The 16,464-nt window shown below is 42.6% G+C and overlaps 1 protein-coding gene across 5 annotated transcripts in view; it reads right to left on the minus strand.

Moving 5' to 3' along the window:
- Window positions 1-2,201: 2,201 nt before the first annotated feature.
- The window catches only part of LOC139408658 (glutamate receptor ionotropic, NMDA 1-like), a 35,499-nt gene continuing 21,236 nt past the window's right edge, over window positions 2,202-16,464 (minus strand). For 2 of the 5 annotated variants that reach the window (XM_071152832.1, XM_071152829.1), the window contains 5 exons: window positions 16,003-16,164; window positions 15,622-15,731; window positions 14,588-14,733; window positions 10,358-10,384; window positions 2,202-5,962 (listed from right to left, as the gene is read on the minus strand). In XM_071152832.1, coding sequence (XP_071008933.1) covers window positions 5,894-5,962; window positions 10,358-10,384; window positions 14,588-14,733; window positions 15,622-15,731; window positions 16,003-16,164 — 514 coding nt within the window. In that variant the 3' untranslated portion in view covers window positions 2,202-5,893. Of the gene's footprint in view, window positions 5,963-9,413; window positions 9,528-10,357; window positions 10,385-14,587; window positions 14,734-15,621; window positions 15,732-16,002; window positions 16,165-16,464 lie in introns of all 5 variants that reach the window. The other 3 variants (XM_071152833.1, XM_071152830.1, XM_071152828.1) reach the window with 2 other exon arrangements.

The following is a 16,464-nucleotide window of genomic DNA, read 5'->3' on the forward strand; positions in this document are numbered from 1 at the left end:
ATCACCTCCCTCGGGCGGAGGATTATATACCACCAGTCGACCTAGCGAGCCAATATCCCAGCCCATCCAGCAGTCTGTCCAGGTCAGCGAGGTCCGTTTGTCCCTCCCGGACAAATACGAAGGGACTCCATAAAAATGCTGTGGCATCCTACTCCAGTGCTCCCTCATTTGCACTCATTAGATGGGAGCTAACACCACCGAGAGGTCCAAGGTTGCCACGGTTATATCCCTGCTGACTGGATGGGCGTTGTAGTGGGCTACGGCCATCTGGGAGAGAAGAGGAGCTGCATTTGTATTAGGGGTTCATGGCTCTGTTCAGGGAAGTCTTCGCAGAAATGGAATGTAAATCACAGAAAATAGATGTTGTGGTGGCAGCTGCAGAGAAGTACTTGGGTGTATGAAAGTAAAGTAAAACTTCTTACCTTACAAACTCCAGATTTCAGGTGATGAGGTTCACCTGCTAACAGGTGTGGACGGTGGAATCTGGTGGTATCACATGTATTTGCTCTAAAATTGTGCCATATGCCTAACTAGAAACACAATTCATGACCCGTCTCTTCTGGGAAAAAAATAGGCACAAAACTTAAGCTACACCCATTTAGAAATATTCTACCTGAGCAGGCACGTCAGCATTCTTCTGTCCTAGGCCCCAACTCCGGCCACTGAAAATGAGTTTGCCTGATTTAGCTTGCCCGCACTTCGTTTGGATTGGGTTCACACTAAATTAACAGAACATAACATACCGTATCATGTCTCTACGCTCATCCGACGTGCCAAGCGAACTAACCCAAGTGCACCCTTTGAGTGTCGGCCGAAAATATAGATTGCAATGTGTGCCGTAGGCTACGCTGCATAAACAAAAGCATCTCTGATTGCATTTGGCAATAGGTACATTTTATTTTTAAGTGCATCTATACAAACAAGATAATTGAATTGAAAATATTTTTATATCATCTTCGTAATTAAACTTCAACATGTATACCGTGTTTGAGTGTGTGTTTGTGTGTGCGTGATATTGTATTGCACTTGTGGTACTAGAATGTCAATATCCTCATCCTCATCAATAACAAACCAAATTCTATATACATTGTACTCAAAGTATGCATTTCAGAAAAATAAACATAGTCAATATGTGGTCAATATCATTAAGCATTCAAGAACCAAAAAACAACACTGATAAAAACACTTAAGCAATGCATTGGCCAGAATGAGAAGACTAGACTAGAAGCAACTATTTAAATGATACAATTTCACAAACCAAATTAGTTCTATATTTTTAGCTTTATTTAACTAGGCAAGTCAGTTAAGAGCAAATTCTTATTTTCAATGACGGCCTAGGAACAGTGGGTTAACTGCCTGTTCAGGGGCAGAACGACAGATTTGTACCCTTGTCATCTCAGGGGTTTGAACTTGCAAGTCCAAGTCCAAGTTACTAGTCCAATGCTCTAACCACTAGGCTACCCTGCCACCCCATCAACAAATGTGTTAACTGTTTCTCCAGTGAAGTACTACAATCTATGTGTTTCATCAAAAACTTTGTCACCAAACAAATTCATACAATTATTAATTACTTTTTGTATGAGACACTCCCCACTGGGCACACCACATCATTTCAAAGTGAACATTTGGGTAATATTTGGTTGAGAGACACTCAAAAAGACAGCCAGAAATGTGTTGAATTCCCAACTTGTTATTACTATGCTTTCAGCCATCTAAAAGCCCAACCAAATTCCAATGGAAAGACATTGTCAGATAATCTCTATTCATACAACAATATAATGTGTTATCACTGTTCTTCATGTAATAGCACAACCAAATGACCTGGATTGCAGTTGAGATTACATAAAAAATGTTGGAACTGATCAATGCTGTTTGAGATTCTGCACGTTATTAAAGCAATTGTGAAGCTCTCCACAGACCTGCAACCTTTGCATACTATCATCTTGAACATGCATACGTTCTATGATGACATAAGAAGACATTTATAGTACAGTAACCTCAAAATGTGGCCATTGGTGTGTTACTCATTTTAACATTGAATAAATACTGTTATATTAGTTTGTAAGATAGCGTTAATTTTAGGCTATTTGCTGTATTGCTAAAGTGATATTGAATTGTGTTTGGTCAACACAACCAAATATCAACATTTGAAAAATATGTATATTTTGTGCCAGTAGTCAGTCTGGCTTTAATTCCAGTTTGTCTCCATATAAAACAGAAATTGAATCTAAAGAATGGGACTAAATCAAATCAAACTTTATTTAAAGTTTGATTTGATTTAGTCTTATTCATTAACTTAGATTTTTGGTTGAGAAGGGGACATGAATCCAACAAATGCTTTTTTTATTTGTAGGCAAACTGGAATTCAAGCCAAACTATGTCAGTGGCACAGATGGAAATACCAAAGCAGAAGCTACATCTCCTTCAAATGTTGATATTTGGTTGTGTTGACAACTAAAAACAATTCAATATCCAGTTTGTCTAGAGTTTTCCCTGTTAGTTAACACTATCAACGTTTCCTTTTACTGTGGCAATTGTGGTCGAATCAATGCAATATTAGTCACATTTAATGCAACATACCGAAACAAAACAAACTATGCAAGACTTAGCATGCAAAACAAACTATGCAAGAGATTTTGTTGTAGGCAGACCTCATCGGAGTAGGATTCTATTGCACACGACTCAGCCCGTACACTACACAGACCCATGCGGCATAACCAATCAGAGCTGTAGTAGGCCCATATACAAATAGACCATTGCCATATATGGATCTGTGCCGTTTACTTTGAACTGGACTGTGTTTACAGCACGAGTGGTCTTCAGTAGATGCTTGTTTTGAGATCAAAGCGAGAGCTGCATGTAGCCACGTGTGCACATTTTGTTCATATCCTTTACCAGTTTGTGAGTTAATAGCCCAGTTATAGATCATTTGTAGTCAGCAATAGGGGAGTGATTGCTTCCTGCAAGACCACAAAATGTGCACATTCCTAGACATCTTTGAAAAGCGAGTCAGGTAAAGAGCTTTTTTTGTCTTAAAGGGGCAGTTTTGTATATTGAGACAGGCTTGAATAAGCTAAGTAGGCATTAAGCAGAGGGTAGCATAAATGGTCTGATTCTCTGTAATAACCGTATGGAAATAATAATACATTTTCTTTTATAAAGTGGTTTCTTACATCAAAAAACACACACAAAAAATTCAGTCACCTCCTTTTATGAAAGACAAGAGGATAAACAGGTTAATGTCAAGTCCTGCATGGAATGTAGGCCTACATTGAACACCACACATTGGCTGCATGATAGAACAGCTATTTCCATGTTAAGATGTTATGGGATGCATTTTCTCCATAGTTTTTCATGGTAGGCCTACATTATGATCAAATAGCCACAGTAGCCTACTTGGGCACAGAATTTTCACAACCTTGCTTATATGACCTTTGGAATTACTTTGATAGCAACAGTGAATCTATTTATCTATTAAGAGATCTCTCAATAATCAGTCTCACGATAGCACATTGGTAGTAGTCAGTGGAAAATATCAAAGCTAAGCAGGGCTGGGCTTGGTTAAAACCCTGGACCAACGGGTAGCTGTGGATAGATCAACTCTCCAGTACCAGGTACAGCCCAGCCTGTTGTTTTTTTTCTGACATGGATATAACATTGAAGATCTGATGTTGTTTCAAAGGTACAAATTCAACATATTTTATTCAAGGTTGACTATGTTGAAAATTGGTTGCAATGATGACATAATTCTGTGGTTGAAATGTCACCCTCAAAACAACAGTTGATAACTTTTTCAAATCCAATGTATTTCCCACATCACAATACGTTGACAAATTACGTTGAAACAACGTTGATTTAACCATTTTGTGCTGTGGATCATACTATAACAATTAGACCATGATCTCTCTTGTGAGAGTTTTCTACTCTTATTCATATACATTTGTATGTACTTGCATACTGAATACATAATTATATTTCAATCAGCCTTGTTGATGGAAACATCATGGGGAACATGGGGAAGCCCTCAGGTTAAAGTGCTGTGCATTGCCGGGCCAGAATGGTACTGTAGTCTTTGTTTCAACATGCCACACTTTGTCTTTGTTTCTCAACATCAGAGCCTGGGAAATGGCCCTTTTTGCATTTAACCAAGATAACTGTACCTAAGCTCACAGCACCAAGACTGAAAGTTAAGCTGAGTTATCAATTCAAATGGGTTCCTTTCATGTAGAAGATCTCAAAGTGCAAATTGAAGATAGACTGACGTGCACAGGGAGGAGGTTTTTCATGAAAGACCAAGTGCTGGTTGGGTGAAAAACCTGGCCCTTTGATGCAACCCCTTGACACTGGCGATGAGAAAGACTGAGGAAAGCGAGAGGGAGAGAGGGGGGGGGTTCCAAATATATGGTAGAAAACAATGACTTAGAGAATGTTTCTCTTCATCCTGGTCCTGGGGACCCAAAAGGATTCACATTTTTGTTTTTGCCCTAGGACTACACACATGATTCCACCAATCAAAGGCTTATGATGAGTTGGTTATTTGAATCAGGTGTGTAGAGCTAGGGAAACAGCAAAAATGTGCACCCTTTTGAGAGTATTTCCTATAGTTTTGATTAGATTTGTGACTAAAAGTCCCTTTCAAATAAGAATAGAGCATTGCCACTTTCCCAATATCAAAGGTGTAAGGACCTCATTGGACCAAATACAGGTAAATGTGAACATTATGTTACAGGCAGAATGTTTTCAAGGGGCACCAAAGGATAATACTGGCTGGATATAATATATACAAGCATGCAGACAGTTTGGCAGACAGTTATAAAATTATTAAGGGGCAAAGAATACAATGTAAACAAAGTTCACCATTTTTGTATCTCAGAAAACTGTGAGTTATTAGAAAATGGTTTTAAGTGTGTTGTAAAATGCCACGGAGTATTCCAACAAACAGTAGCAGCAATATTAACACCATGGACATTAGTTACATAAATATTCAGTTGCATCTATATATTTACAATACATGCATGCTTCCTTCTTTAGAATTGCTGCTTTAAAGGATTACATTGTCACAAAAGTTAATATTCTCACTGTTAAAACGTGTCCAATTTAACAAAGACATATCTAAAATGTTTAAACATGGAGTTAAAATAAGTATTTCTTAATAAAATGCTGTAGTTGTTATCCAGCAAAGTGTACCTATTATGCTGTTCACATTTTAGTCATTTAGCAGAGGCTCTTACCCAGAGCAACTTACAGGAGCAATTAGGCTTAAGTGCCTTGCTCAAGGACATTCAACGGATTTTTCACCTAGTCAGCTTGAGGATTCAAACCAGCGACCTTTCGGTTACTGGCCTAACTAACCCTTAACAGTTAAACTACCTGCCAAATCCTGTTGTTAAATACTGTGAAATAATAATGTGTGTTATGGTCCCTCCTTGTAAGTTAAATGATATGTACAGAACTTAACTTGTTTGTATACTTAAGTAATCTAACTAAACAAGATTTTTAAAGCAGTAAAATGTATCATGTAGATATATTAAATAGTAGTAGTATCCAGCATCACTATGTCTGCAGTAAGTAAATTAGACAAAGATTGGACTGTTTTAAGCATAAATTGAGCATGAATAGAGAAAACAGATAAAAACACAGTATGTGTCAGTAAGCTCAGAACCCTAGAGCTGACTAATGCCAGACAGCTGTAACAGGTGCCACGATCAGAGAATATGATCAGGGGAGTCCTTTCTTAGACGTAGGCTCCATTGCTCCACTGCAAAGCCAATGGGACAAAAAGCTTCAGCAGTGATGGATCCAACGATGCAGCGATCTGGGGGAAGGCTCTCTCCGTTCACCCACCCTCTCTCTTTCTCTCCGAGGAGAAAATCTCTCTCTCCTTCTGTCCCTCTCACACCACTGTGCTGACAGATGGGTCGGACAAGTTGAGCTGGCCCGTGATGTCGGTGGGTGGGTACTGCTGCAGAGATGGAGAGAACATGAGAAAAACAGAGCCATAGTCAGTCCCCTACAAAATCCCTAAACAAAACTAGAAAATAACACCTCTGCTCCATTTCAGTCAAAATCATCAAAGCAGAGGTGTTTTATAACCCCCGAAAGGCAGTGTGGTTAGGAAAGGTGGAAACATTTTGGTTCCATTGTTGTGTCCTCAGATTAGTACAGTGCAGCCATTGGTCTACATGTGCTAGTTGCTTGCTCTGCCTGAGGAGGGTTATCATATGACTACAGTGGAGTGGAGGTAAGGCCCAGAGAAAAGAGCACATTTGAATCAGCCAAAGGTAATCTCAACCCTACATGACTGACTTGGCAATCATTTACCCCCTTGGATAAAATAAGACAGCTTGATTGACCCACAGTCATTTGCACACAGACCGGGTTTTATTTTTAGCAGCTAAGCTGAGAGAAAAATATGAATTATGATTAATCCCCAGTGCAATCTTGGCTGGTTCACATCGCTATCCAGTTGGACTCTTACTTCCAGTCCATATTTCACTGTACTCCTCCTGAGTAGCAGAGTGGTTGGTTTTAATGGGCATCTACAGTGCTGGGTAGCAACATACCCAGCTCCATGCAGGTGCTCAGTTACTATGGCAACTGTGACTTTGGGATTGTGTAACCTAATGTCATTGATTGTGTAATTCGTCATGAGCTTCATGGCAGGTAACATACTTGAAAATGGTAAGGATGGTTCCTTTAGCAATTGACAAAGAAGCAGTATCACTAACCACTGCAATTGCTGTGGATTGTTCCTTATCCATTGCAAATATGGCCATTAACTGATCTTGCAAAATATAGAGATTGTTTTTTGTGAAGTTTGTTGCCTTCCTATAATCCCATACCATACCACTGTGCTGAATCATGCTCTCTACGAGACATGCTGTTTTCATCAACATTGTTTCCAGCATGTCAAATCAAAATCCAACTTACTTTGCCATGGATTCTGATTTATAATATAAAAGTTGGAGAAACCTAATTCACAACACTTTTTCAAACTGTGATAAGACAAATGGCTTAAACATGTTTTTGTACTTTAAGAGGTCTTCCTTTTCAGAACAGGGACACTTCAGTACAAGCCAATCATAATCCACCGTGTACCTCCATCCATCCTCACAAAAATCCCAAATGTAATTTCTGATGCCTGTCAATTTCGCAAATCAGCAAATTCAAAACGATTATTTTAGGTGTTGGTGATTGTGTCTCTCGTTTGAATCTGTGTTGATGCTTTTCTTCAAGCATTCAAGCATATTGAGCTATATAAGTTGTTATGATGCAACTACTACGCTAAGTCAAGGGTCAACATCATCATAGGGTAATACAAATAAAAAATACTGATGATTTTTTAGTAATAGTTAGCAAAGGACTTATCACTTAGATCTAAGAGTTGCATCATCACAAGACTTACAGGCCCCTGTTAAGATGTCCACATGTGGACCTACTTCGGGGGCTGCTGTTAGTGGTATCTTTTAGAGCACCCCCTACTGGCCGAAGGTGGACCAGCAAAAGCGAGACACTTCAATACATCAATATTATGGCCACTACCACAATGACTTTTGAACTACTACAATAATAATATATCTTACTGCTACTACTACTATTTCTACTGCAACTACTACTTCTACTACTACTACTACTACTACTACTACTACTGACAACAATAACATTAATTCACATGCTTGTAGAGGGAGGGAGAGAGGAGCAGTGTGGCATGTGGGTGAGGGACACTGACACTCAAAAGTCCATTAATAACCATTAATATAAAAGAAGAACACTTATATAAAATCAAAATAATAGTCAAAGACTGAGGATGGTACATCGTTGGTTATAATCTTATTATAACCTATGTGGTCTCTCTTTTTCACCATGGATGTGCGTAAGAGCATGATAACTCCCAAACCACCATCCCAACCCTCCCACAAACAGCAACAATGGTCATTCCATCTTCTCCATTCCAATAGTTGAGACCAAGTCTATAGAAAAACTCCAAGAGAGAGTGAGTATTGATTTGGATCAAAGAAGTAACATCAATGTAAATGTCAGAGATACTAGATATAAGACCAAGGGGAAAAGAGAGAGAAATCAAACAGAAACAGACCAAGAGAGACTTTTTCGACATGTTTGATTGGGCCAGTAAGTAGTCAAGGAAAAACAAAATGCTTTGATATCTACTGTGAAACTCTAAGCTAAATCCGAATTGACCATAGCTGGTTAACTCAGATTTGGTCATCAGCCAGCTATGTCTGGGTGAACAGCAGGACAGAGAATGTTGCAGGTCACTGGATTGTCAGGCCACTGTGGAGGAGCCTCCTCACCAGCAATGAGCAGGCCCTTCCAACTGGACTGTGGAGGAAATGAGAGAGCATCACACTCTTATTGTGCTGCAGCGAGGCCCCCATAGAAAGAGAGGTAGATAAAGCCTGAGTTCTTTTTACAGTGGGTCTAAGCTGCTTATACAAGAAAAGCGTGATGTTTCAAAGATTCTCAAGCCGAGAAAGGCGGCAAAGAGAGGAAGACAATAGATCCACCTGCATTCACCACCTAGAAATAGACCCTAAAAAGCATGCAAAATGGACACCACAAGGACATTGAAATAAATCCTTTCGTCAGACAATATGGTTACAAACATGACAAAGTAAACATGACAAATCAAAAGTAGATCGACTAGATCTAATAACATGACTCCATGAGGAAAACCCTGAAATAGATGGTCTGTTGGTAAAAATCGACATGTTAGTTTGTTTCCAGAACGGTTGACTGACTTTGGCAAATGGCAGGACGTTGGCGCATGCTTTGAAATCAAAACCAACAACGACTGAAACAAAACGAGAAGAAGTGCGGGATTTAAGTGTATAAAAAATGAACAGAAGGATCAGGCAATCAAAGGAACAAGAGACAAACACAATTACACACACCCACACACACTACAAAATCACCAAGAGACAAATTGGTCAAAACCACGTCCATATCATTGGCAGGAAGGAAGAGCAGCCCAAACAAGCAAGACAGACTGCTGCGTTGCCCCTCCTCCAGTACTACACCCACTAATCCCATGAAGCCAGCCCGGCCCGGCCCTGCATTTGCTCTCCCCACAGCCAGCACACCAGCTCCAACCCCTGACCTGCTCTGCATCCTGCACTGCTACCTAGCATCCTGCATCCTGTCTGCCTACAGATGGCGTCTGGTTGGATGGCTGATCGATGGCAGACTGACAGACATGTGGCCATGGCTGCTGCTGAGCCATGTAGGATGGGTGAGAGGAATGGGGCTCTGGCAATTAAAAGATGGGAATGGTGATAGAAAAGACCTGAAGAAAAGGGAGAGATTGAGAGAGAAGAGGAGACAGAGGTAGAGAAAAAGAGAGAGAAGAGAGGGAAGAGTAAGGGAAGATGATGTTCCCTTCTTCATCTCCTTACCGTGTCTTTGGACGACCTACGTCTCTTGATGCTGGAGGCCAGGGAGGTACTGATGGACCTAAAAGAGGCTTTCTTTTTGGGGTCGGGGGGCTCTGCTCTACCACTTTTCCTATCCTAAAATAAATATATGTAGAACAGTTATTCATATTCTTGGGGTGGAGTGATACCTTGGTCTCAGTCTCACCCATCCACCCACTCACCCTCTCTCCACACCCTCCCTCCCCCTTCCCTTTCACTGTCTGAAGCGATATGAGGGTGAGTGTCCTGGCCCAAAGTAGTCTCTATTGGACATTGGAGGCAACAAGAGATTTGCTCCGCTTTCAAGGGTGGGACTGGGACTGTAGTCTGTCTAATCCTGTAAGAATGCCTCTACACTGTCGGCTAGGCCATTTCACCATAGTGGGACTGGACATGATGGAAAATCCTTAGCCAAGCACTGACACATCCAAATACCCCCATGTCTCTAGAAATGCATTGGAATGGTTTGAGGAGCATGTGTTGACGATACCTGTGCTATGCTGCTTTGACCATCCACTACATCCTACTCACACACTCACTCCAACTTGCACACACCCACACATCAAATAGTCACCTCCACCCCCTTCACCCAAGACACACACCCTTTCAAAGAGAAAATATACATTAGCCAGGTCTGAGGAACAACAAAATAGCCGGTATACCATGTCTATGATATGTCATAGTCAGCAGAATCAACTGTATTCATTGGATGTGCAAACCCCTGTCCAAGGTCTAGAAAAGCTTGTTATTCCCTCCCACTTATTCCCAAACCCATTTTAACCATATCCTTACATGATATTCACACATCAGTTGTGTTACGTCCCTCCCTCATCCCATCAAAGTGCCCCACAGCTACTCTCAGTCCTCTATAGGTACATGGCAGAGAGAGTGTTTGTGTGAAAAAGCTCATATTAAGGTATTCTTACATCCTGAGTCTCTAGAGAGGAAGAGGGCTGCGTAGGGGGGAGAAAAGAAAAAATAAATAAACATCTGTCGTCTTGCTATTAGATCGTTATTACTTTAAGATCCATAAGCAAAGCCAAGGGAACCAAACGAGCGAGAAGAAAAGCTGGCAAAGGAAACAACCACATTGAAAGCCATGCAGTAAAAACAAAAGGTGCTCTACAAGGCAGGGGAGCCGCCAAAATGCATACCAACATAAGATAAACAACAGATAGGTAATATATAATTTAAGCCCCTTGAGTCATTATACCGGTGGTTGGGTATAATGGAAATTCCCCCCACACCCTAGGGAGTGAAATAAATGTTTTAAAGAGTGGGGTAGTGGTTTATGGAATAGTATACTGTATGTACTATATACAGTACATTAGTAAATGGAGTTAGAGCAGGGATTGGGCCTGGAATGGAGAAGTACGAGAAATTTTGGTTAGGTAGGTAGGTAGTTTGTGAGGTCTGGATGGGGATGGTTAGCTAGGTGAATGGGTAAGAGATGTAGAGAGTAGGATGCATTAGTCGTAGGGGTTAGGGAGGCCCTAGGCCTAGATTAATGGGTATGAGATGTAGAGTAAGGTGAATTAATCGTAGGGTATGGGGAGGACCTTAGGGCGGGGCAGTGTGAATTTCAGCTGAGAGCATGCAGAAAGGGGCATGGGAGGATGGGAAGAGCTTGGCAGGGTTGGTAAGGGAAAGAGATAGAAGAGGAGACAAATAACATAAAGCATGACATTCAACCCAGGCCAGCACTGGACCAACACAGAACATCCCCTGTCATCAGGTTACATGACTGGGCCTCTGTTTGAGCCATCCCCAGTCTCTTAATGCCACAGCATTAAGAAGTGCTGTTCTATTGGGTGGTGTGGAAGATTGATGGAGCTGACTGGCTGAGGAGTGATGGACAGGTCACCACTCCGCTCTGAGAGAGAAAAAAGTCAAATAAAATGTATTTCCTGTTGGAAGATGACATCTAGACGTTAGTCAATGGTCAAAGTCACCTCATGTTAAAACTCCATCAATGAGGTCATGATGAGGCATAGAGACATTTAGATATAAACAAGACAATGCTCATTGCCCAGGCAACTCAAAGGATTTAGTATTTTTAATTTTTTTGTCAAAATGGTTTCTTCTTCTTGTACTTTTCAGCGTAGACTATCCAGGTCTCACATGACATCAAGCGATACTGACCGCTGGTGAAGTGCTGCGTTTGCACAGTCCCGGTCATGCAAAGCATGCTGGTCCAACGGAGAAAGAGTCCCACTGGATGCATGTGCAGCGGCTGCCTGTCTCCAATAGGAAACAACAGCCACTGGAGTGCATTAGTTCTAGTTGACATTTCGTTGATCTCACTCCTAATATCTCCTCCACTTTTAGGCAGTGCACTTCTGAATAAGACCTGCTACAACAGAAAAAGCTAACGGCTACAGTAGATACTGCAGCTGCTTTTAAACTAGGGATGAGGACAGATTCAGTTCATGGTGCTTTTTCAGTAGATACAAGCTAACAAAAGTGGTGAGGGTTTGGGTGAATTCCAATTCAATTCAATCAATTCAGGAAGTGACTTGAAATTCCAAATGGAATTTAGCCCAACCCTGGAATGGTTGGTTAGTTGTTGGAGATGAGACTAAGGCGTAATCAATTCAGAGCAGAAACAGTGTGAAGGATATGACAGACTCAAACAGGTTATTCAGAAGTGCACATACTCTGGAGGTACCGGTGTTTGGAAAGCGGGCATATACAAACACTTTGCATATGCACAGAAGAATAAAAACACACAAATATAAACATACTAACACACAAACCAACAAACACACAAGCAGTCAAAATGACATCTGGACACATAGTTGGAGATACCTACAGAGAAAGGAAAGTGCACATAAATTGTCACCCAACCCTGCTATTATGATAGTGTGTACTGAATAGTGTGAAATATGTATTTTACTGTACTTCCTCCGTTGAAGCTCAGTAAGTCATCACATTGATGGCCTCCAGAGACATGAGGACAATATGAATAATGTTCATAAAATACTGTATTAGCTTCTTGCCTCTACTACTCCAAGCATGACCTCACTACCACTACTCCAAGCATGACCTCATTACCACTACTCCAAGCATGACCTCACCTCTAATACTCCAAGCATGATCTCACTTCTACAACTCCAAGCATGACTTTACCTCTACTACTCCAAGCACGATCTCACGTATACTACTCCAAGCATGACCTCACTTCTACTACTCCAAGCATGACCTCACTTCTACAACTCCAAGCATGACTTTACCTCTACTACTCCAAGCACGATCTCACGTATACTACTCCAAGCATGACCTCACTTCTACTACTCCAAGCATGACCTCATTTCCACTACTCCAAGCACGATCTCATTTCTACTACTCCAAGCATGATCTCATTTCCACTACTCCAAGCATAAATCCCCATTTAAGGAATAAGAGCAGAAAACTGTCATTTGTGAACCCCACATTAGCTCCAGGCCCTATTGAGAATGATTCTGTGTATGATTTACATGGATGGAGCCATCATTGATCACTAGTGCAATAAAACCTTGTCTAAAACACAGATGTTACGCAGTACAACAGTTTGTGTGTCCTTTTCCTTTCTCAGCGGGCGCCTGCATGCATTTGTCTGCTGTATGTGCCTATACATGTAGACAGACATGAAGACAACAGTTACATCCAGTAGTAAGGTAGATGACAGACAGTCTCGGAAGGACATTGATTTGCTGACACACACTGGAGACTGTGATCTTACCGTACCTTCTTCCAGCCCTGCTGTCAATACAACAGGTGTACCACTGACCTTTTGTGAGTGCTTAACAAAGAGTCAGCATGGGGAGGCTGGCTGCCAGAGCCACATCACAGGCTCACATTGTCCACTGCCGCCTCGTCTGTGCTCCCGTCAACCCCCTCCCCCGTACCCCCACGCCGAGCTCCTCCTGCTGCTGGAAAGCCAGCGCAGTGAGGGTGGGGGCGGGGGGGGGGGGGGGGGGGGCAGGATGATGCGAAGTAAGGGCGAAAGAGGAAGTTGGAAGGCCACCAATGCTTCACAGTGGAAGATATTGGAGTTAAGGGAAAATCATGTTCTTCAGCAACGAGCCGGACTGAGGAGCGAGCGCATAACTCAACTGTAGCTGGAATGGTTTTGCCTGATTAGCTTTAGACGACCACTTTTTTGAAATGAGTTACTGACCCGCAGGCTTTTCCTGAGAGGACTCTCATGTTCTGTGTCCATAAACAGTGTAGGGGAGCGGGGATTCTGGGGGATGGAGTGATGTAAATACTGGAGAAGTATAAACATCAAGCGTAGGAGAGTCGGGGTCAGAAATGATAGTGTAACAGCACACTGTTACAGCTATCAAAAAGCATGAGATTTATCTGAGTATCTCATAGTTATGTGAGAATCTCTTTATTACCTTATTCCCCTGCATGTCCTCATCATCTGACCTTACAAAGCTTAAAAGTGTTATAGCAGCAGTGCATAAAGCCTAATTCACACCCTACACAGGCATGCAATGCAACAACGCAATTAGCTACGCAAAATGGCCGTTCTGCGGAGTTGCGTTGCATTATACATTTTGGGCTGCACACTTCTCCATATTTTTGCAACGCAAGTACGCAGAAGGGCCATTTTGCGTAGCTAATTGCGTTCTTGCGTTGCATACGTGCTAAGTTAAGTGTAAGGCTTAACTGGCTCATGCCATGAACGTGGAATGCATATTTTTGTTTCAGATTTTCTTATGTTAAAGCTATTTTTGATTTTAGCTGAACTTTTATTCTAAAAGCGAAGGGTGACGTGGGGTGGAGATGGCTCTTGTCTATGTTACGTACTAACGATGGAGTCATCGATGCGCCCACAGCTTGGCTCCCAGAGGCCTCCTTACTGTCCTGCAGCACAGAGAGGAGACATGGGGGCCGTTGGTCTAAGGGACTGGAAGACGGACCCACGGTGGCCCATGGTAATGCCTTAGGAACAGCTTCATCACTGAATGTGACACAGCAATCCATGAGTGACTATCACCAGTAGGCAACATGGTCAGACAGGATGCTAACAGTGACGGAAAAAAAGGATTGGTCGTACACCTGTATTGGAGGAACCTGCAGGAAGGGCTATGCTGGGCGTGTCTCAGCCCATCTCTGCCCTTCCCCCCCCGGGTGCCAGTGCTTACGGGGGGAAAGAGATGCCATACCTGCAGGTTCTTCCTCCAGACGTTGACGGCCGCAAAGGCCAGCTGCATCTGCTTCCTTCGGGCGTCTTTGTGTCGCTTGTAGGCGATCTCAATAAAGATGAGGAAGATCCCTGCTGCTATGCCTCCAGCCACCAGCATGAACACTCCTGTCAGACAGAGACAGACAGACACAGGGATGGGTGGTGAGTCGCCACTCTGACACTCAGCCGCAACCCACTGACCATGACTGTGTCTGTGTGAATCTAGTCTATACGTCAACGGTTGCCCGTCCTTTCCTCGACCTGCTTCCACTTCACGCTGTCCGCTGCAAACCTTGCAAGTTTATATTAGGATCACGGCTATAACAACAAAACTGAGTGTACAAAACATTAGGAACACCTTCCTAATATTTCGACTTGCACCCCCCACAACTCTCTTGCCCTCGGAACAGCCTCAATTCGCCAGGGCATTAACTCTACAAGGTGTCGAAAGCGTTCCACAGTGATGCTGGCCCATGTTGACTCCAATGCTTCCCACAGTTGTGTCAAGTTGGCTGGATGTCCTTTGGGTGGTGGACCATTCTTGATACACACGGGAAACTGTTGAGCGTGAAAAACCCAGCAGAATTGCAGTTCTTGACACAAACTGGTGTGCCTGTCACCTACTATCATACCCTGTTCAAAGGCACTACAATACTTTGTCTTGCCAATTTACCCTCTGAATGGCACACATACACAATCCATGCCTCAATTGTCTCAATTGTCTTCCTCTACACTGATTGAAGTGGATTTAACAAGTGACATAAATAAGTAATCATAGCATTTACCTGGATTCACCTGGTCAGTCTATGTCATGGAAAGAGCAGGTGTCCTTAATGTTTTGTACACTCAGTGTGTAACAACAGTAAACCACAACAAACAACTTTAACACACTTCAAGTAACAAAAAAAATACAGGAAAAAAAGGTATTGGACAAAAAAAGGCTACAGTACCTTACCACTGCAGTTTTTGTCCAATCACTTTTAGGTTTCTCAAAACCCAAAAGGGAAACCCTACCTGCCATGTTCTCAAAGGTGAGTGTGGCTGGGGCATTGCTCCGTGAGTCACACTCCTGGTATCTCACCCAGGTTTTATCTAGATCTTCCATGAATCCATTCTCATGGGAACTGCAGGGGTGGGGGGAGTGGGCAAAGAGGTAAGACAGTTAACAAAAAGCCAAGCCATACACTCCAGAAGAGAAATCCCAGAATGCTGGTAACACAGACGACACAAACACCAGACTGACTGATAGACTAACAGACAGACAAAGGGCAGGAATGGGGAGATACAGAGAGAGAAGAGAGCTGACACAGCGGTGTCGGATGGTCAAAAAAGGAAAATAAAAAGAGAGAAAAAAAAGAACAACATAAAAACAATGCTGCTTGGGCTGGGACAGACCTGAGAATGGCCAGGGACACATTCTGTTTCCAGGGGCTGTCCTTGCGCATGCCTATGCCAAAGCCCGAACGGAAAAACAGCTCTCCCGTGGTCACCAGGTCGCACTTCTGCGAGGCTTCAAACTCCAGCACCGCAGAGTCCCAGATGAAAGCATGCAGCTTGCTGTTGGGGGAGGGAGGCAGGGGGGAGGAGGGGGTTACGGTGCAACAGTACAGTGATTGTCACAACACACATTTACGGCTCCCCTTTGGCCACACAAAGCGTGTGAATCAGCATTACCATCCATGTCTACCGCCGCTTGAAAAATGAAATCCAATGCCGGACGGACGACGGCGCGTCCCCCATTGGATTCCCCACCTCAAAGACGCTCGTCTTGGATAAAGCCTGAAAAAGGGTGCTCCTCAGCTCAACATTAGCTCAACTTTAGAACGCTATTGACACAGTGCATGCGGCCCTGCTCTG

The sequence above is a fragment of the Oncorhynchus clarkii genome, chromosome 5, assembly GCF_045791955.1.
Source record: "Oncorhynchus clarkii lewisi isolate Uvic-CL-2024 chromosome 5, UVic_Ocla_1.0, whole genome shotgun sequence".
NCBI classification, from domain to species: domain Eukaryota; kingdom Metazoa; phylum Chordata; class Actinopteri; order Salmoniformes; family Salmonidae; genus Oncorhynchus; species Oncorhynchus clarkii.